This window comes from Pipistrellus kuhlii, unplaced genomic scaffold, assembly GCF_014108245.1.
Source record: "Pipistrellus kuhlii isolate mPipKuh1 unplaced genomic scaffold, mPipKuh1.p scaffold_m20_p_6, whole genome shotgun sequence".
Taxonomy (NCBI): domain Eukaryota; kingdom Metazoa; phylum Chordata; class Mammalia; order Chiroptera; family Vespertilionidae; genus Pipistrellus; species Pipistrellus kuhlii.
The window spans coordinates 61,344,684-61,366,037 of NW_023425562.1; the positions used below are offsets into that span (position 1 = coordinate 61,344,684).

General features: G+C 39.8%; 1 protein-coding gene across 4 annotated transcripts in view; it reads left to right on the plus strand.

Moving 5' to 3' along the window:
• The window catches only part of PLCB1 (phospholipase C beta 1), a 603,902-nt gene that overhangs the window by 406,885 nt on the left and 175,663 nt on the right, over positions 1-21,354 (plus strand). For all 4 annotated transcript variants that reach the window (XM_045574800.1, XM_036419878.2, XM_045574801.1 and 1 more), the window contains exons 5-6: positions 18,834-18,913; positions 20,880-20,933. In XM_045574800.1, the coding sequence (XP_045430756.1) occupies positions 18,834-18,913; positions 20,880-20,933 (134 nt within the window). The remainder of the gene's footprint in view (positions 1-18,833; positions 18,914-20,879; positions 20,934-21,354) is intronic.

The following is a 21,354-nucleotide window of genomic DNA, read 5'->3' on the forward strand; positions in this document are numbered from 1 at the left end:
CCAAAAGCCAACATTCTGGAGGAAATACACAGATAAGCACACAGAAGTAAATTTGTCATAGGTCAGATGATGATCCGTGTGAGAGAATAGCACAGGAATGGAAGGAAAGAAGGGGGGGGAGGAAATTACTTCTTCATGGGATGCTCTGAGAAGGCAAAAGCTAGAAGAAATTGCTTAATTACAACAATTTCATAGATATATGAGAAATCTTAGGTCAATTAAATTTTTTAAATCAGAATCAGGACTTAAAAATATTATTCGTATCTGACTGGTACGATTAATAAAGATATTATTTCAGGTTTGAATGCTTTCTTTCTTACATAAATCACTTGAAATTGAACTTTTATTTATTCTTTAAGGCAAATGACTCCTTTAAAATATGGAGGGGGAAAATGTGTATTTTAATTTTTCTCTTTGTAGCAGGACTAAAAACATTATATCTTGCAGTTAAACAACAGTCCTACCTCTGGTTACACAGCATGATTTTCCAGCCCCTCTGACCCCTCAGGATCAACTTTCCCTGCTCCCTTGGGGCACCTCTTCAATAGACCTGGGGAAAAAGTAGTTTTTCACATCTTCCCTCTGAGTCAGAAAGAAGAAGAGAGTGATCACCTGGGTTAAATACTGCCATAGATCGTGTAAGATGAAGACCAGAAACTAACCACTGGTTTTAATGCTATAGAGGTAACTGGTGACTTTGATTAGAACAACTTCACTGGAGTGCTGGGGTCAAAAGCCTATTGGAGTAGGCTCTGGGAAATGTTGGCAGAGACAACATAAGAAGCCAAAAGTGATTGTTCTTTTGAGAATTTTTTATAAAAGGGAAATAGAGCAATGAAAAGACTGTTGAAAGGGTGAAGTGAGTGAGGTTAAGAAAGAAGCAACAATGATAGACATGTATGCTGGTTGGAATGATCTTATAGAAGGAAAACTGTGCTGAAGTAAGAGAGCATGAGAATTGCTGGAACATGCCCTTGAGTAGGTGAGGGCAGTAAAATCTGCTTCAGGGCTCAATAAACTACATCCCAGGGGCCAGGTCTGGCCCTCTACTTGTTTTTATAAAGTTTATTGGAACACCACACTTATCTATACTAATAAAAGGGTAATATGCTAATTAGACCAGGAGACCGGACATCTTCCTATCTTCTGATTTTCTTCTGGACAAAGCCAAGGTGGTGGAGGCCGAAGAAGAGGTGATTAGGGGTGATCAGGTCAGCAGCAGATGGCAGTTGGGGGCCATGAGGCCAGCAGGGGAGCAGTTAGGCAGCAATCAAGCTGGTAGGCAGGCAAGTGGTTAGGAGCAAGCAGTCCCAGATTTTGAGAGGGATGTCCACAGGGATGGGGCCTAAACCAGCAGTCAGACATCCCCTGAGTAGTCTCGGATTGGAGAGTACTGGCCAGGGTAAGGGACCCCCCCTCCCTAGTGCACAAATTTTGTGCATTGGGCCTCTAGTTTATTTACATATTGTCCATGGCTACTTTCACTAGACATAGTTGAGAAGTTATTACATAGATCATATGACACACAAAGCCTAAAACATTAACTATATGGTCCTTAATAAAACTACGACCCTTTCACAAATCACTAACAGATGGGCTGAGCTCAGATAGGAGCAAGGGCATTTCATCTAGAAGAGGAGAAAAAGTAGAGTACATCAGTAGAGATGCCCATCAGTGGTGTATGTGGTGGATGGAGTTGTACAGTTTTCTGATTGCCTCTATTTTCTCAGCAACAAAGGAGACAGAGTCAGTAAGTAGCTAAGAGTGAGGACTGAATTTTCAATCTTTTTTCAGCACCAGCTGGTGAATTTCTTTAAAGATCTATCTGACTGGTACGATTAACATGGATTACAAAAGACAGAGCCTTTATACCCACCCAAAAAATAATGCCATTTTGAGCAAGTTAACAGATTTAACGGATCAATACAAATGTGTTCATTTGTCAAGGACTCTGAAGATAAATTAATTATTTTCTTCCTACCCAATTCTAACCTCTCATTCCAATATTCGTTTTTCTTTGAGGTTGGGGACTACATAGAAAGAGACTTCTACTTGTGTATACTACTCCCTGCAGTCATGCAGCCTAAACAGCATTGTGTAGGTTGAAAAACAGATTGCTTTGAGCCAGGGCAGAGCTTAACAGGATTGTCATCTGCCAGAGTTTACCTTCAGGTCTCAAGGAGCCTGAGTAACTGATGGGAAACTACCTCATCAAGACTTTAGAGTATCTCAGCAAGGAATGAAATTTGTCTTATAATTAGCAAAATGCAATACCAATATCAAAGGCAGCAAAAGTGAAGTCTTCCTTGTTTAGTTTTGAAAAACTAAAATTATTTCATCATGTCTTTCCCTGGATTTGGGTCCATGGCTGGGTCCCTGGAAGTTCATCCCCTCAACCAGCCTCTCTCAGGCCCTGTCCTCAATCCTTGTTCAATGCATTATATTACTGAGCTGGCCTATCACTTTTAGAGACAGGATTTGCCATTGAAGCTCTGCTATTCAGTCCTAAATACTTCAACACTCTGACTAGCTCCCTGGGTGTAAACATTGCTAAACCACTTGCACAGTCTGGCAAATTTCAACCCAGATGCTGCTCAGGTGTGTTAACATGGAGCAGATGGAGACAGCCAGGATCCAGTAGGGTAAGATTGAGATGCCTAATGGCAGAGGCCTGCAGGGGAAATTTTGTGTTCACTTCTCTGCCAACGGATTGACAGATGTCATTGCTTTTAGTCCTTAATTCTACAAACACTAAATTCTCTTAAGCATTTATAAATTGGAAAAGAGAAATAAACAACTTCATTTGTCTAAGTTTGCCATGCTACTAGCAGGAACTCAGCTGGATTTTTAAACACTTTCAATTGAAATATAATGTACACAGAAAAGTGCACAGATCCATCAAGTTGATATGGGCTTAAATATTGGGTCGGCAACTAAGTAAATGCGGATTTTTAAAAGAAAATCAAAGACAATTTTTTCATGGAACTAAATAACTTTATTCTGTAATGTATTGCCAATTTTGATCAATGACCTTTTGCCATCTTTCAGGCAGCATCATAATCCCACGTTCAAAAAACTTCTGGTTTTTATTAGCAGAAAACTGAATCAGGTACGATTTGACATCATCATCATTATTGAAATTTTTACCATTCAAGGAGTTTTGTAAAGATCGAAACAAAAAATAATCAGATGGTGCAAGGTCAGGACTATATGGTGGATGTGGCAAAACATCCCAACCAAGCTCCATTAATTTTTGCCGAGTGACCAAAGATGTGTGTGGCCTTGCATTGTCATGATGGAATACAACACCTTTTCGATTTGTCAATTCGGGCCGCTTTTCTTCAACTGCATTGTTTAATTTCGTTAGTTGTTCAATGTAGACATCAGAATTGATCGTTCTGTTGGGTGGTAAGAGTTCAAAGTAGACAATTCCTTTGTAATCCCACCAAACTGATAACAAAACCTTCTTTTGATGAATATCAGCTTTTGATGTTGTTTGAGTTGGTTCACCTGGCCTGCTCCACGATCTTTTCCGCTTGATATTGTTGTAAACAACCCATTTTTCATCGCCAGTTATCAGTTGTTTTAAAAATGGATCATTTTCATTACGTTTCTTTAGCAAATCGCAGCTGCTAATGTGTTGCGTTAACTGTGATTCTTTCAGTTCGTGAGGAACCCATGTATCGAGGTTTTGAACATAGCCAAGTTGTTTTAAGTGATTTTCAATGCATGTATGTGATACATGAAGCTTCTCTGCAATCTCACGTGTTGTACTGTGACAGTCCGAATTGATTATTGCTTTGATTAGGGCGTCATCAACTTCAACTGGACGACCAGAGCGTTTTTCATCTTTGAGTGAAAAATCACCAGAACGAAATTTGGCAAACCAATTTTGACACTGCCGTTCTTTTAAGGCTTCGTCACCATAAACAGCACATAACTTTTTATGAGCTTGCGATGCGTTTTTCCCTTTGCGGAAATAAAAAAGCAAAATATGACGAAAATGTTCCTTTTGATTTTCCATTTTTCAACGAACGCCAAAAGAAAACTACAAAACAGATCAAAAAACTTTTTTTACTGATTAACAGCTGAATAGCCAACTATGACATAACAAAATGTGTTTTACATTTGTACTACGTCTGCAAACCTAAAAATTCAACTGAAGCCATATATGTGCAAGACCCGCAATTACTTAGTTGCCGACCCAATAGCACCCAGGTCAAAAACAGAGTATCACCAGCACACCAGGAGTCTATCCTACTATCACATGCCTATCTTGACCTCCATATTTATAGGTTAGTTTTACCTGTTTTTAAGTTTTCTGTAAATGGGAATCCTACAATATGTTTTCTGATGTCTATTACTCAATATTATATACTAGAGACCTGGTGGATAACATTCATGCACAGCCCCTCCCCCCGGGCGGGGGGAGAGTCTCTCAGCCCAGCTGCATCATCTCCAATCTGGGACACCACTCCCCCCCCCCCCCCCCCCCCCCCCCCCCCCCCCCCCCCAGTGGGATCAGGCCTAAATTGGCAGTTAGACATCCCTTTCACAATCCAGGACTGCTGGCTCTCAACCACTCGTTGGCATGCCTGCCTGATTGCCCCTAACCACTTTTGCCTGCCAACCTGATCACCTCTTAACCACTCCCCTGCCAGCTTGATTGATGCCTAACTGCTCTCCTGCTGGACTGGTCACCCCTAACTGCCCTCCCATGAAGGCCTAGTCATCCCTAACTGTCCTCCCCTGCAGGCCTGATCACCTCCAACTGCTCTCCTCTGCAAGCCTAGTCACCCCTAACTGCCCTCCCCTGCTGGCCATCTTGTGTCCACATGGGGGCGGCCATCTTTGACCATATCGGGGCTGTCAACTTGTGTGTTGGTCAATTTGCATATTACCTCTTTATTATATAGGATATGATATTCTATATTTTGCATTTTGGTGTAGTTTGTTTATTCTCTTTGCTAAATAGTATACAGTAGTCCCCCCTTATCAACGGTTTTGTTTTCCATAGTTTCAGTTACCTGAAGTTAACCACATTTCAAGGTACCAAATGGAAAATTCCATAAATAAGCATTAATAAATTGTAAGTTACACATCGTTTTGAGCAGCATGATGAAATCCCATGCCATCCTGCTCATGTCCAGAGTGGCTGGAAGGGAGTGATGAGTCAGAGAGGTTGGAGGAGAAGTGATGCGTCACCAAATTGTGATAGATGGCCACTATAAAAATGTGGCTTTACTCCCACTGACGTGGGTAACTATTGCATCATTTTGGGGAAGGGATTGATTTGGTGTGATATTGTAGTAGGATCGCCCAGGCTGCAACTTTAAAAGCCATAGAAGGAGGTGCAGGAACAGAAATACACAGATTAAAATGCTTTGGGTAGAGGTAGTGAGAAATGGTTGATTCTGGAGATATTTTGAATTTAAGTAAAAAAAAAAAATTGCTATCGGTGAGCTATATGATATGAGAGAAAGAGGCTGCTAAGGGTTATCTCAAGGCTTTTTGGAGTTGCCTTTTTATTTTTTAATTTATTTTATTTTTTAAATATATTTTTATTGATTTTTTTACAGAGAGGAAGAGAGAGGGATAGAGAGTTAGAAACATCAATGAGAGAGAATCATTGATCAGCTGCCTCCTGCACACCCCCTACCGGGGAGGTGCCCATAACCCAGGTACATGCCCTTGACCGGAATCGAACCTGGAACCTTTCAGTCCACAGGCTGACACTCTATCCACTGAGCCAAACCAGTTTTGGCAATGGAGTTGCCTTTTTATTTATTTTTTTATTTTATTTTAGATAGAGAGCTAGTTAGGGAGGGGAAATCAGTAATTGAGTTTGGATATAAAATTAAAAATAGTATTTGACCAACATAGCAGTATGTGACTTCTTCTTTTTCTTGAGATGCTATAAAAATAATGGTAAAGGAACATAAATACCCAATGATGAAGAGAATGAGACAGGTCACTAAGAGATGAAATATTTCACTAAGTTTTCAGAAAAAGAAATGAAACAAGGGTAAGCCTGATGAAGTGAAGAAAACCACAGTCCAATCCACATATAGGGCTACAACCAAGGAAAGCACTGGCCTGCTCAGAAGCAATTGAGAGAGGCTCTAACAGATTGTGGATTAAGTACCATAGGTTAAGTCTATGTTAGTTAAAGGGATAAGCACAAAACTGTCAAAAAAACTTTACTCCCTCTTTCTGCTCTGCATGTAGAACAGTTGATAACCAATTACTTCTCAGGTCAAAAAAGTAAAGGCTTGCCATTTGCAGAACTGAACAAGTTATTTGAAAAGAATTATGGTGGCAAGCTTTGGAGTTAAGGACCCCGAGGAAAGCTCTTCTCGTTCTAGCAAAATACCACATCATAGCAGCTGGCACCCACATGCTTACCCTAAACAGAAATCTGCAAGCCAGTAAATTCCATTACAGACTCAGAGCTCCCTGTCAGCCCTTCACTGTCCCAGTCTAAAATGTGAGTTAAAAACAAAACATCCACAGGTTATTGAGAAAGACTACAGCATTGAATGATAAGGAGGTCAAAATAAGCAGAAAGTGAAATTGTAATAGAAGATAAAGAGATAATTCAAAGAGCAAATCATTTAAACACACACACACACACACACACACACACACACACGCACATGTATCTTCAGAGAGATTTTCGAATATATAATATCCAGGGAATAAGAACCAGATGCTTGAAAAATAGGTAACAACAACAATTGAGTTTTCTTGGAAATAAAAAATAAGTTTAAAAAATGAAAATACTAATTCTTCAGAACTGTTGTAAGAGAGTATGAAGTGAATCTCCCAGAATGTGGAACCATACAACAACAATGAAACAGCCAAAAAGTAATGGGCAAACAGTGGCAATTAGTGAGAAAAGATAAGAGATACATGCGTAGTCACTCTATAGAGTGCAATAGCCAATTAAACGGATAAAACATGAGAGGAATATATGAAGGACATAATAGAAGAAAATGTGTGAAAGCTGAAGCCAGTTTTTAAAGTGGAAATAACAGTATAGAAGTGCAATTGGTTCAGGCATTGTGAATAGGAAGCTAGAAGAGATTAAATAAATGAAAATAAGTCTTGCTTCTCTTTTTTTTCTCCTCCCTTACTCCCCCCCCCCAAAAGAAAAGAAAAAAGAAAAAAAAACCAAGGTAGGAGGGATAAATATATCAAAAATGCATTATCTAAATATAAGCCATGCTAGAGCATGCAGGATTTTCAGCAACTAGGAGAGCAGCCAAAAAAGATTGATATAATTTGGTAGTTCCCTTTTGAAAGTCATGTGGTTCATGGTGTTGAAGATCATCATAGCCCTGCAGAAAATTGTATTTGTACCTTTGTAATCGTGTGCATTGTTATTTTCTTGGTTTTAAAAATTTAAAGTCAATTTACATGCAAATATTTGAAGCCAACTGTGGATACTGGACAAGATTTTTATCTTTGAACTTTGACAATTTAAGAAGTAAATTTAAGGTAACAAGAGTTAGAGGTAAAAGGATTGATGAATAAATGTCCTCCTCTCACAAACAGAGAAGCCAAGGGATGCTGACTTTTATTGGGGATAAAGAAATGGTTTAACTGTGTTGCCTGAGGTTGTAGACAATGACCAAGAAAAGAGGAAGAGTGATACAATTCCATCAGGGGTAAGATGGAGAGCAATAGGAGATGGAATAAAAGTTTTAAAGTCTCATCAGTCAGAGCTGGGTAGCAATAGTTAAACTGAGAGAACAGTACAAATATATTCTTGAGAAATATGGAAATAATCCCAGAAATTTAAGAATAGAAATGCTGAACATAGTTGTCCAGAAGCAAACTAGCCCCACCAATGTGATTCAGTGGTTGAACACTGACCTATAAACCAGGAAGTCATGATTCAATTCCAAGTCAGGGCACATGCCTAGATTTCAGGCTCCATCCCCAGTAGGGAGTGTGCAGGAGGCTGCCAATCAAATGATTCTCTCTCATCATTGATATTTTTTATCTCTCTCTCCCTCTCCCTTCCTCTCAGAAATCAATAAAAATATATATTTTTAAAAATGTTTTAAGAAGCAGAACTAGGGTACACATGGACCCTTATTATTACTTCTTGGACAATACTTTTAAAACTATGTTTGTACTTCTTTGATAAATAATATATTTTTAGATGGCTACCATTTACCAAGAATTTATTGTGTCTGCCACTGGTCAAAGTATTTAACAGGAATTACCTCCCTTAATTCTCTTAATTCTCACAACAGCTCTATGAAGTAAATACTGTTAGTAGCTTTAATTCATAAGAAAATGAATTTTGGACAGGTTATTAAAAAAAAGAAAGAAAGAAAAAGCTTGTCCAAGATGATTCTACCATGCAGGGGTTACATTTGGCCTTCCATAACAGAAAATTAAACCAAATAGTGGCTTACACTAATCAAGAAATGGAGGATTTTCTATTTGTTTGCATTTATTTTCTCATGCAGCAGGAAGTCTGAAGGTGGGGGCTGGCTGTGGCATTGAGTCAGTGGCTCAAGAATAACATCTCATACCCTGTGATTGGCATGACCTTTTGCTCTCCGATCAGGGTGCCTCTGCAGCTCTCCTCACTCCATTTGTGTTCCCAACAACAAGAAATGAGCGCCGGCATCAGGAAACCACATTTTCCCAGAGCCTTGCAGCAGACTCCTGCTAACATATAATTTACCAGGTGTCATGTTGCCACCCCAGCTACTGGGGAAGTTGAAGACGTATTTTTCAGTTAGATATATCACTAGACGGAATAATGTAAGGTTTCTGTTAGGACAGGAGAAATGGATATTAGCTAGCACTTAGCAGTGAGTCCCACATCTAGGGAGTGGCAGAGTAGGGTTCTGACATCCAATAAAGTATATTTTTAAACAAACTAGCAAAAGCATCAACAATATAAGGGTCAGTCAGAAGCATTACATTAACTGATACCAATATTTTAATTTTAAAGTAGAAGACAAGCACTAACTGTGGCTTTTTTAAAAAAATATTTTAAATTAATTTCAGAGAGGCAATGAGAAGGAGAGAGAGAGAAGCATCAATGATGAGAGATTGATTGGCTGCCTCCTACAAGCCCTGCACTGGGGATCGAGACCACAACCCAAGCATGTGGAACCCTGAGCTTCTGGTTCATAGGTCCAAACTCAACCACTGAGCCATGCTAGCCGTGCACAAATTGTTTTTCAGAATCTGTACCCTCCATAGGCACCAAGCATTGTCAACTCGAGGTAATCAGAGTCAAAGCAAGGAATAGTTGTCATATTAGAGGAAGGACTAACATAATCGATATTCCCTTACCAAGAGCCAAAGGGCCCCTTCATTTGAACGGGAAGAATCTAGCATGCAAAATGGTTTAAAGTAATCATAGGAGGCATTATTAAACGTAATTTAAAACAAAAGGATTTCCAAATGAGAAAAAATAGATTGTAGCAAAATTCCATATGTTGTTATAAGTAAGTAAAGAAGTACCTATATGTAGTTTATTAATTAATTTTCAAGGAATACAGTTTTAATTTTTTAGGCACAATTTATTTAATGAATAAGCAGCACCATTTAACTCCCAAGAAATTGTGATTGCTCCTTTTTTACCATTTGACATATATCTTACTAAAGAAATTAGCTTTTTTTTCCCTTTTAAAATCTTTTTTTCATATGATCTCTTCAAATAGAATTAATTTGAAAAAACAAACAATGGTAATAATTATAATTGCAGAGCCTGCGTACATACACTTATTTTCTATAGTACACAGCACTCTGGCAGATTCCACCAAAGTAATAATTACCATTGACACTGCTAGTCTCAGAAGATATAATAGCAAGTGTTTTCACAAAAGTGACATGAGGCTTTTGGAAAGAACCATTTCAAGAATAAAGCAGATTGACATGAAAGCCACAGAAATGAACCTTTGGGGTTTCATATGTGGGCACTGAATTTGCAATTTCTCGGATGTACAAATGAGCAGCTACTCAGCAAACTAGCTGGAGGGAGAGAAGGGTGTCTCCTCAGCTGATGCTCAAAATACACCTGAGACTCACAATGACATAGCTGATAACCTCTCATCATGAAAACCTAGCCAAAGCGAAACATCTTTCTCTTTCACCATGAAAAAACGCTTTGCTGTGCTATGAAGATGAATGCTGGGCAAGATGAATTCTGATGCTTGCCAGTAGGTGAGAGAAGTGTGCTCATCTGGGCACTGCAGCTTATAATGAGCCACCTGGTTGCCCCCAACTGCCCTTCCCTGCAGGCCTGGTCCTCCCCAACTTCCTTCCCATGCAGGCCTGGGTCCCCCCTCTAATTGTCCTCCCCTGCAGGCCTGATTGTCCCCAATTGCCCTGCCTTGCAGACCTGGTCTCCCCCAACTACCCTCCTCTTCTGGCCCTGTCAGCCCTAACTGCTCTCCCCTGCTGGCCTGATCACCCACAACTGCCCTCCCCTGCAGGCCATCTTCTGGTGGCCATCTTGTGTCCACATGGAGGTGGCCATCTTGTGTGTTGGGATGACAGTCAATTTGCATATTACTCTTTTATTAGATAGGATTAATAGCCCTGCACATGAATCCATGTGCCAGTAGCTCACCAGTAGCTCGCTGACACCTTCTAGTAACTCTCCACCTGCTGCCCCACCCTCCTATAGCTCCCCCCAACCCCCTCATAGCTTGCTGCCCTGCCCCCTCCTATAACTCTCCAGAGCCACTTGTAGCCAGTAGCTCCCTGAAGCCCTCCTGGAGCTCTCCACCCCACCAATTGTAGCTCACTGCCCCACCCTCCTGTTGATCCGTGATCTGGTTGTTACGAGGTTGGTTGTTATGCTTCATGGCGTAATGACCATTTGCATAGTATATCTTTATTATATAGGATAATTATAACTATTTACACATGTATATATATATAGTTATATTTTATATATATATATATATATATATATATATATATATATATATATATAATAGTTATAGTTATAATAGAGAGAGACAGAGAGACAGAGAGAGAGAGATTCTTTTTAGAATGCTTTGTTTCCTCAGACTCCTCTGAATGACTGCATGTTTTTGAGAGCAGAGGTCACACTCTGTCTTTTCTCTGTAACTCCACATGCTTGCTGTCGGTCATGCCATGGTGCAGGCTCCTTGATGCCACAATGCCATGACTGCCTTTTACAACGCACAGCCTTCGTGTGGCACTTTTCTATCACTAAGACGGATACTAACCTGTGTTTGAGCTCAAATAAGCAAACAAAAATCTTCCCCTTTTTAAAGACAATGAGCATAATACCCTAAAATAAAAATGAGTCAAGAATGTAAACAGAGCCCAGTTAGTGTAGTTCAGTGGTTGAGCATTGACCTATGAACCAGGAGGTTATAGTTCCATTCCTGATCAGGGCACATGCCTGGGTTGTGTGCTTCATCCCCAATAGGAGGGCAATAGGAGGGCGTGCAGAAGGCAGCCAATCAATGATTCTCATCATTGATGTCTCTCTCTCTCTCTCTCTCTCTCTCCCTCTCTCCCTCTCTCCCTCTCTCCCTCTCTCCCTCTCTCCCTCTCTCCCTCTCTCCCTCTCTGAAATCAATAAAAATATACATATTTTTTAAAAGAATATGAACAGAAAATTTACAGAAGAGATGGAACAGCCCCATCATATATAGAATGATGTTCATCCATGCTAGTAAACTAGAGATGCCAATTGAGACCTTGCAAAAATTTTCTGAAAGTCAAATAATAGCAAGTTTTGGAGAGCATGGGAAAATAAAAGCTAACTGCCAATAAGAAAGCACAGTGCCCTGGCTACTTTGGTGAGCAAGTAATAGCATCTGTTACTAGAAAGATACGTGGATTCTAATAATTCATCAGGATATTCATTGTAGAGAATCTCTTAGATGTGACCTGAGGCTACAGGAAATATGTTTATGCAAAGGAAAAGGAAGTATGTTTATGCAAAGGAAAAGACAAGAACTGTTCGTCAATAAAAATATGAATTAATAAATTATACATTTATACAGTGGGATAGTGTAGTAATTAAAATTAATTAAATAGATCCACCTGCAGAAGCAAGGATATAGTTTAAAGACATAATGTTGGTTGCAAGTATATATTAAGTATTAGCTAAAGGATACATACACTATGGTATAATTTATGTAGTATTTTAAACATACAGGGTCCCGTACCAATGAGTGGCAATCTTTTTCTGTAAAAGGCCAGATAGTAAATATTTGGCATTTCTGAATTCTCTGTTGCTGCTACTCAACTCTGCCATTGTAGCATGAAAGCAGCCATTGTCAGTACATACATGAAGGAGCATGCTGATGTCCCAATTTATGAAAACAGGCAGGAGATTGGATTTAGCCCTTAGGCCTTAGTTTTCTGAATCCTGATCTGTATACCCTTCTCCTCATAATTTTGTATGGTAATAGATGGTATTGATAACTATTAGTACCTTTCAAAAAAGAGCTTGCTTCTGGGGAAAGGGAGAAGAATGGAGTCAGGAAGAGCCTCAGCATGGAATTAATCTGTACCACAATATATTTTGTACATACAGTCTTTTTTAAAAATATGCAAACAAATAAGGCAAAATGTTGACATTTGTTAAACTTAGATCTGTTTATTTCACTACCTTCTGTATTTTTATGTGTACCAGATGTATGTAAAACTGAAAAGGGGGAAGGATAAAGTCAATACATTAAAATATTAAGGATAACATGAACCAGCACAATGGGAAATGGAAAGTTCTGCAAGAATGGTATTTCTTCCAGAAGACCCTGTCTTCCTTTACATACCCTTTGCAGTCATAAGTTAGGACAGAGTTAAGAGGTGTGAATTGCCAATGGAGAAAGGTCTGTTCTCAGAACTAGGAATAGTGTTGAACTGCTGCATGATGAGAATTTGGATCTGGGGAAAGTGCGAAATGTGTTATTACTGAATCTCTCTTTACAATACCTACATTTAAATCTCTCTTTATAAGACCCCCTCTGTCCATCTTACTATCTCCCCTGACATTTCTCCTCTACCATTTGTAAAATGGGGTGGTAATAATAGACTGTATCTCAGAGAGTGGTTGTGAGGATTAAATGAGTTCATTATTTTAAAAATGCTTAAAGCAGTGCCTAGCCTATAGTAAATGCTAAATCAGTGTTTTAGCATTTAGAAAACCATTAAGTGGATTTACTTATCTTTTTATCTTATTGAATTATATGTATCAGCAACCCTAAAATTTTCCAGGACAAAACGACTGAGAGCACAGTATCTAAGAGCATCAATGTTGGAGCCCATGAAAAAAGTGATCTAATCCCAAACCGTGACTTTTATTAGCTCTGAGGATGTATGTTATAGAAGTGCTATGAGACTGAATCCTCATTGGTAAAATGAGTCTAAGAACTGTACCTTCCTCCTAGAGAATTGTAAGAATTAATTACGATCTTGGATGCAAAGAACTTAGCTCATTGCAGAGAAAATTCTCCAATAATACCTAGGATGGTAATAGAGAATTGTGAAATAATTGTTAGTATTAAGCAAACACATATTTCCTGTGCCAAGTGTGACAGAATTTCAATAGCTTTAGAAATAAATGTACATTAACTTTGTGACATAGTAGGAAAACCTGATCTCTCTTAAGGTGAAGAGACTGACAACTCATTGATGGCACCAGCACCTAGTGGGGGAAGGGGCTGTGTGTTGGGGGGGGAGGCGGGCAGAAATTGCAGAAATAACCTCACAGATGTAATTTACAAACATGCCCATTTTGACTCCATGTGAAACTCCATGCAAGATTGTCTTTAGATCCATTTTATCTAGTTTGGGTCTCTGTTACCAGTTTTATGAGAACAGATGGACCATAAAGCATGAAATGTCGATACCACTTAAGGCACTTCTTGCATTTAAATAGCAGGGGCTGAACCCACCTTAGTGTCAGATCATCAAAACTATGTCTCTGCAAGTAGAAAACAAGTCCTCCCGATTAAATAAACTGCCAAACTAACCAGGGCCCAGCACTGGACTGATGGCTCCAACAGGAAGTTCCTGGGGATTTCCATCCACTCCAGCATCCTCTCCTGCCAGGGTCAGATTTGTCTACAACGCAGGAAAGCACGTCATCATTTCAAAATGAACAAACTCCTTTAAGCTGCTCTGGCTGCATCTCCTTAGCCATGTTGTTCCTAAGGCAGCCCTGAGGGCTTTCGGTTATTCTAGAACTAATAACCAAAGTAATTTCTTTATTTGCCCAAAAATGAGTAGACAAAGCTTAGAGCAATGCTTCCTAGACCAGATCCTGAAACACATTGTTATTCAAAATGTTGTCCCTGGCCCAGCAGTATGCTCAAACTTTAATACTCATAAAAATATAAGGATTTCATGAAAAAAAAAAAAAAAGAAGAAAAAAAGGAAAAAAAAGCAAATCTGAGTCAGAAAATCTGGTGTGGAGCCTAAAGTACTACATTTCTAACAGTCAATCGGCCAATGCTGCAAGTGGACTCTAGAATTTTGCTACTCTGTGGTATGCTATGTTCACTTGGGAGCTTGTAGGAAATACTTATCCTCTGTACCCTCCCCAGATGTCCTGAATCAGCATTTACATTTCAATAAGACCCCAGTGATTTGTTTGCACATGAAAGTCTGGAAAGCACTGCTCTGGAACATATGCATGTAAACCAATTTTCCCAAGGTTTTGGCTACTGCTGAAAAGTCTAGAAATAAGCAGTGCTTTGCCCATATCCCCTCTGATTCCTTTGCCATTCTCATGCACAACATCTTGGTGGACTTTCACTCCCAATAGCTAGCACCCATGTCTCTTTGTTGGCAGCTCCCTCTGGATGCTGGAACCCCTTTTTTGCCTGCTATCAAGGAAAGCGGGAAGTACCTGAGGATTTCCATCCCCTCCACCAGCCTTAACCAAGAATATCAGGCACAGGTTTCACCATACTCCAGGTCCCTTGCCCCTGATCAGAAAATCCACCTTTGAGGTGTGGTCTACCAAGAAAAGATTTCGGCTAAACTTACCATCTGCCTGAATTTGCTTGGTATCTCACCCTTTTGCCTTCTTCCTATCCCAGCCCTGCTCATGGTCCCATAATATTGCAGGGAACACTTTGTAATAAACCCACTCCTCATAAATCCTTGTCGTGGGGTCTGCTATTTATGCTCAAAAAGAATCCAAAGTAGGACACATACCGTTTTGCCCAGTGACCATCACCAAATCAAGAGTTGGATTATTTCTAAAGTTCTCTTGATCACTGCTTCCTACCCTCCCTATCTCCCCACCCCAATCTTTGAATCAGCCTAGATGAGAGCTCTTGTGTATCTCAAAAGACTGCAGGAGGCCAGTGGATTCTAGCAATTCCACACTTGGAAATTTAGATGGTCACCTTCTGAGAATGTGATGAAACAAATTATGCTTTACTGTAGTAATGAGCTGACTGTGGCTGTGCAGTGAAGGTGGTGGTGAAGCTCTCCTACAGTTGGCTTCATAAAGGGTCCATAAAAAGAGCAAAGGATCCAGGAGACCTGCACTGGCCAATGGGCAGCTACAGACACCAGCCACATGTTTGGCTATTGAGCACTTGAAAGATTGCCAATGCAATTGAGGTGAGCATAAGTGCAAAATGCATACCTCATTTCAAAGACTGAGCACATTAAAAAATGTAAAGTATATCAATAATTTTATATTGATTACATGAGTAATAATATATTCTAAAAAATATTGGGCTAAGTAAAATGTATTTTTTTAAAAGTAGTCTCCCTGGTTTTATTGTTGTTTTTTGTTTTGTTTTGTTTTGCTTTTTATTTTTTAATATATATATATATATATATATATATATATTGATTTTTTACAGAGAGAAAGAGAGAGGGACAGAAAGCTAGAAACATCGATGAGAGAGAGTCATCGATCAGCTGCCTCTTGCACATCCCCTACTGGGAATGTGCCCACAACCAAGGTACATGCCCTTGACCGGAATCGAACCCTGGACCTTTCAGTCTGCAGGCCGAAGCTCTATCCACTGGGCCAAACTGGTTTCGGCTATTTTTTTCAATTTTTTAAATGTGGCTACAAGAAAGTTAAATGTTGTTCACATTATGGGGTGAAGCAAAAGTGGGTTTACAGTTATTCCAATGGAGTAATATGCAAATTGACTATTTCTCCAACACACAAGATGGCTGTCCCCTGTGGTCAAAGGTGGCCACCCCCATGTGGACACAAGATGGCTGCCACAAGATGGCCAGCAGGGGAGGGAGGTAGGGAGGAAGGTAGGGAGGGACCAGGCCTGCAAAGGTGGGCAGTTGGGAGTGACCAGGCCAGCAAGGGAGGGCAGTTGGGAGAGACAAGGCCTACAGGGGAGGGCTGTTAGGGGTGACTGGGCTGGCAGAGGAGGGTAGTTGGGGGCAACCAGGCCTGCAGGGGAGGGCAGTTAGGGACAACCAGGCCAGCAGGGGAGCCATTAGGTATCAATCGGGCTAGCAGGGAAATGGTTAGGGGTGATTAGGCTGGCAGACAGAAATGGTTAGGGGAAATCAGGAAGGTAGGCGAGTGGTTGGGAGCCAGCAGTCCTGGATTGTGAAAAGGCTGTCCAACATCCCTCAAGCGGTCCCAGATTGGAGAGGGTCCAGGCTGGACTGAGGGACACATAACACCCCCCTCCATGCACAAATTTCACGCACCAGGCCTCTAGTACAATAATAAATAAATAATAACAAATGAATAAACTCTGTTTTTAGTGTACTCACAAATACCTCTTTTGCCCCACCCTACTGGACCTCATATAATAGAGATCAGAACCAGTTAAATTTCCCCCACTCTTTATAATGCCATCACTGTACCAATTTCTGGTGTGGAATTGGTCCCAGTAGCATACAAACTAGTTCATTGCCATCAATTATAAATACTTTTACCCATGTATGAAGTTGCCAGGGAGCTGGAAATATCTAAAATTTGATCCTTAGCCCAGAAAATATTAAACCAGAACCATATTTTAAAAATCAGTGCCAGTTGTTATTACTCTTAGATTCAGATTTTCTTTGAAGAAGCTTTACTTTAAAGCTTTTAAAAAATTATTTCTATTGTTTTCTGTGAATATATCAAACTTGGTGGTCAGTTATTTGGCTTCCCTCACAGTTGCTCTCTTCTGTTTTTCCCAATCCTCCACATACAGTGTGGAGTTCAAAGTGGCTGTGCTTCTCACTTGGACTATTACAACTTCCTAAATGAATTCCTGCCATTTGGTTTCTCAGCCTGAATTCCATCTTTGACAAGGCTGCCAGATAATCTCCCTAACACATTCTAGGCCATAGTCCACTCACTTTGCACCCTAAATACACAACACACACACACACACACACACACACACACACACACACACCAAAAAAAGCCTTTGGTGATATTACATTATTTTGCTAAATTATCTTCAGATATCTGAGTAGACATTAAATATTGTTTGTACACTAACCTCAATTTTACTTTTTTGTTGTTGCAACTCCCCCTTTCCTTTCAAATTTGTATTAGACTATTCCCCATTCCCTCTCAATACTGCCCTGTTTGCTTGCCTCTGTTCTCCCCATCCCCCAATTTTCTCTGCTTACAATGTTTGTTCCTATTCCATCACTCTCTACCCCCATTCCTAAAGTCCCACTTCAAATGTTACTTTATTACATGACTAGAAGCCTGGTGCATGAGATTCGTGCACTGGAGGTGAGGTGAGTGCACCCTCTTGCACTCCGGGTGTCCAATTGCCAAGAAGGTGGGAAAAGCTCCCACCACTGCCACTACGCTCAGCTGTGAGCCCAGCTTCTGGCTGAATGGCACTTCCCGGGAGCACGCTGACCACCAGGAGGCAGCTCCTGTGTTGAGTGTCTGCCCCCTGGTGGTCAGTGTGTGTCATAGCTACCAGTCATTCTGCTGTTTGGTCGATTTACATATTAGCCTTTTATTATATAGGATGGCATATTATCAGTTTCTTAAGTCAAGAGACAAAAAACAAAATACCAAGAAACAACAGTAGAAATAACAAAATTAGGTACAAAAACCATTGAACTAAAAAACATGATTTCATTGAGGAGAAAGCCATGCCAACAATAACACTGGGTAATTAGGCTACTTAGATCTTCTGTCACCTCTTACAGACATTTAGTTTTTGGACTAGAATGTTAATTGTGTGTTCAAAATTATCATCCAGAATATAACTTCAACTTTATTTGCAGGTTTGTTCTTTTTCATTTTCATGTAAACCAAGCAAGATCACCAGTGCATGGTATGAGGTAGGGATTAAGATTAGGAAGAAGTGAGGGACTGACAGAGTTGGGGGCAGGAGAGTACCAGATACTGTATGACATTGTTACTGCAACTGGTTTAAAGAACTTCTAGAACCTTAATAAACATTTAAATATCCCTGGGAAGCTGCTTTGGCTTGAGTTATAAAGTGGGAAGACTACATTTGTAGGTGTATTGAGAATATATCTGTCTATATTTTAAACTTTTATATAACTTATCTGTTGATAAAGAAAGAAAACTAGTACAAAGTATTCAGTGATTGAATGGTAACATACCAGATTCCTATCAGTAGAGTTTTTAAAAGCAGTAAAATCTTTGTTTATGTGTAAAGAGCATTTCCTTAGGTTTTGAATTTAATTGTGTCATTTTTACACACACACACACACACACACACACACACACACACACACGCTCGCACAAAAAACAAACAAAACAAAAAAAAAACAAACACACCAATCTTAAGCATACAAATTGAACGGATTTGTCTTCCTGGTTAAACATATGTCTAATGACTGTACAGTATTAAGCTAATGCAAGTGTGATTTACATTTTCCAGGAATGGACAAATGAGGTTTTCAATTTGGCAACAAACCTGCTGGCCCACAACATGTCCAGGGACGCATTTCTGGAAAAAGCGTAAGTAGCTCTAATTTTATTGCTTAGGGTGTTGCTTCTTCTGAGTCAGTTTCCTTTCTCCTTTGCAAGTCTTTCGTTATGCTGCACTGGCTCCTCACATTGATAAACATAAAAATTTCCCTTTGGGATTTGTTAGAGAACTGATTCCTCCTCCGTTTGAAATTGGAAGACCTCCAAGAAAGATCTCATTTTTTTCTTTGAACTGCACATCCCTAAGCGCCCCTGAATGTCAATGCCTTTGACACACTGTAAGGAGACACTTCCAAATCCTGGCATCTGTGCTCAGAACCAAATATTATTCATTTCAGATCGTCGTCTGCTTCTGCATCTGCCTGTGTCATATCAATTATCAATCTGAGGAAGAGAATGAAAAACATATGGTACTCATTTCTCCAGATTATTAGCTCTGATAGATGCAACAATAACTTCTCTCACAACTTAAATCAAAAGGCTCATGTCCTGATCCCTGCCCGTGCAGACAATCACAGCAAATATTAGTAAGAAAAGAGAAAGAGAAGTCAAAGAGTAGAATTAAAAGTAGGAAAGAAAAGCAAATCAGGATTACCCAACCATTCTGGTATTACAGTATTATTTGACTTGGGAAAACACTTGATTTCTGCCAGACAAGCAGCAATAAATTGGTATGTTCGCTTCCTAAGTTGTGGATGTTCAAGAGATTGGGAGCCTTGAACAACAAAACCACAAGTGGGAATATTTCTATGTGGCCCTCTATTTAACAACTTTTTCTCTTCCCTCTTCTTCAGTAAGGCATTCCCATCATTTCAGACCTGAGCTCCAGCCCACATTTCCCTCTGACTTTTCTTTGAATTTCTTTTACTTTGAGTCAGTAGCCACAGGTCTTCACTTAATTGTTTTCCCTTCATCTCATCTCCTTAGTTGTCACCTTGAGTTTGACCCTTCATACATGCCTCCTCCTCTACCCCTTTCTATCTTTTATTTTTTAATTTTATTTTTTTTACATCTAATGGATATTTATTTAATAGACATTTCTTGAATATCTTTTGTGCCAGGCAATGTTAGTGGGCCATGACACATAGATAAATGTTTTACCTGAAACATGGCATGTTATATCTAATAAAAACATCTATTTAGCTAATCATTTGTTACCTATTGCAAATGTCTGTTCCAGACAGCTGCTATGGACATTATAGACCATGAACATGTTATGAGCATTTCTGTTGCAAGTCCTACTAGATATGAGATTGCTGGTCATACCATGTGTAGTTTCTTAGTGTTCCCAAATTCTGCTGCTTTATCTCTGTAGCCACATGTCCAGAAACAGTTGAAGAGATAAATACAGGTGATATATTCACACAATGAAATACTATACAGCAATGAGAATTAATGCTTTCCAACTATAAGCAAAAACATGGATGAATCTTAAAAACCACTTTGATTGAAAGAAGCCAGACTTAAAATAATGTGATTTCATTTACATACAGTACCAAAACAGGCAAGATTTGTCTATGTTGGTTAGAGTCAGGATTGCAGTTCCCTGGGGAAGAGATTCCAGAAGGGGGTTTGAGAGGGGCTGCTGGGATGCTACAGCGTGATAATATTCTATTTCTTGACCTGAGTGCCAACTGCAAAGACATGGACAGCTTGTGAAAATTTAGTGAACTGCATATTCATGAGCCTTTTTCCAATGTATATTTTTTTATTTTTTAAAAATAAACACTTGGCCGAAACCAGTGTGGCTCGGTGGATAGAGCGTCGGCTTGTGGACTGAAAGGTCCTGGGTTCGATTCCAGTCAAGGGCATGTACCTTGGTTGCAGGCATGTCCCCAGTAGGGGGTGTGCAAGAGGCAGCTGATCGATATTTCTCTCTCATCGATGTTTCTAACTCTCTATCCCTCTCTCTTCCTCTCTGTAAAAAAAAAAAAAAAAAAAAAATCAATAAAATATATTTAAAAAGTAAACACTTATTTTTCTGCTTCTCCAACAGCTATACTAAACTTAAGCTGCAAGTCACTCCAGAAGGGCGCATTCCTCTCAAAAAGTAAGCTTCCTGAGCATTTCCTACTCTTCCTTTTAATTTTTCCCCAAGAGTTGAGTCCATGCCATGACTGTTTTGTTTCTCCTCTGGCCCAAGTGGGAGCATGGAAATGCATGGTCACCCCATCCTGCCTCACACGCCTGTTCACAGCAGTGCAGCTGGTATCCTCAGAGGGTCCCATGGCTTCCCCTGTCTGTGGCCTCATTTTCAAGAAACACAAAGCAAGAAAGCATGGAGTGGGCGGGGGAGAATCTTGCTGATAATCCAAAAGAGTATCCGAGATTAATAATTAAGAACTATTCTAGGATGGAAATTGGGTGACCATGGTGTCTTTTTATACCACAATGACACTAACCTGAAAGCAGAGGTTTCAAACTCAAATGTCAACAGAAGCCAGGTGAGAAAAGAAAAGATGAAGCAGGCC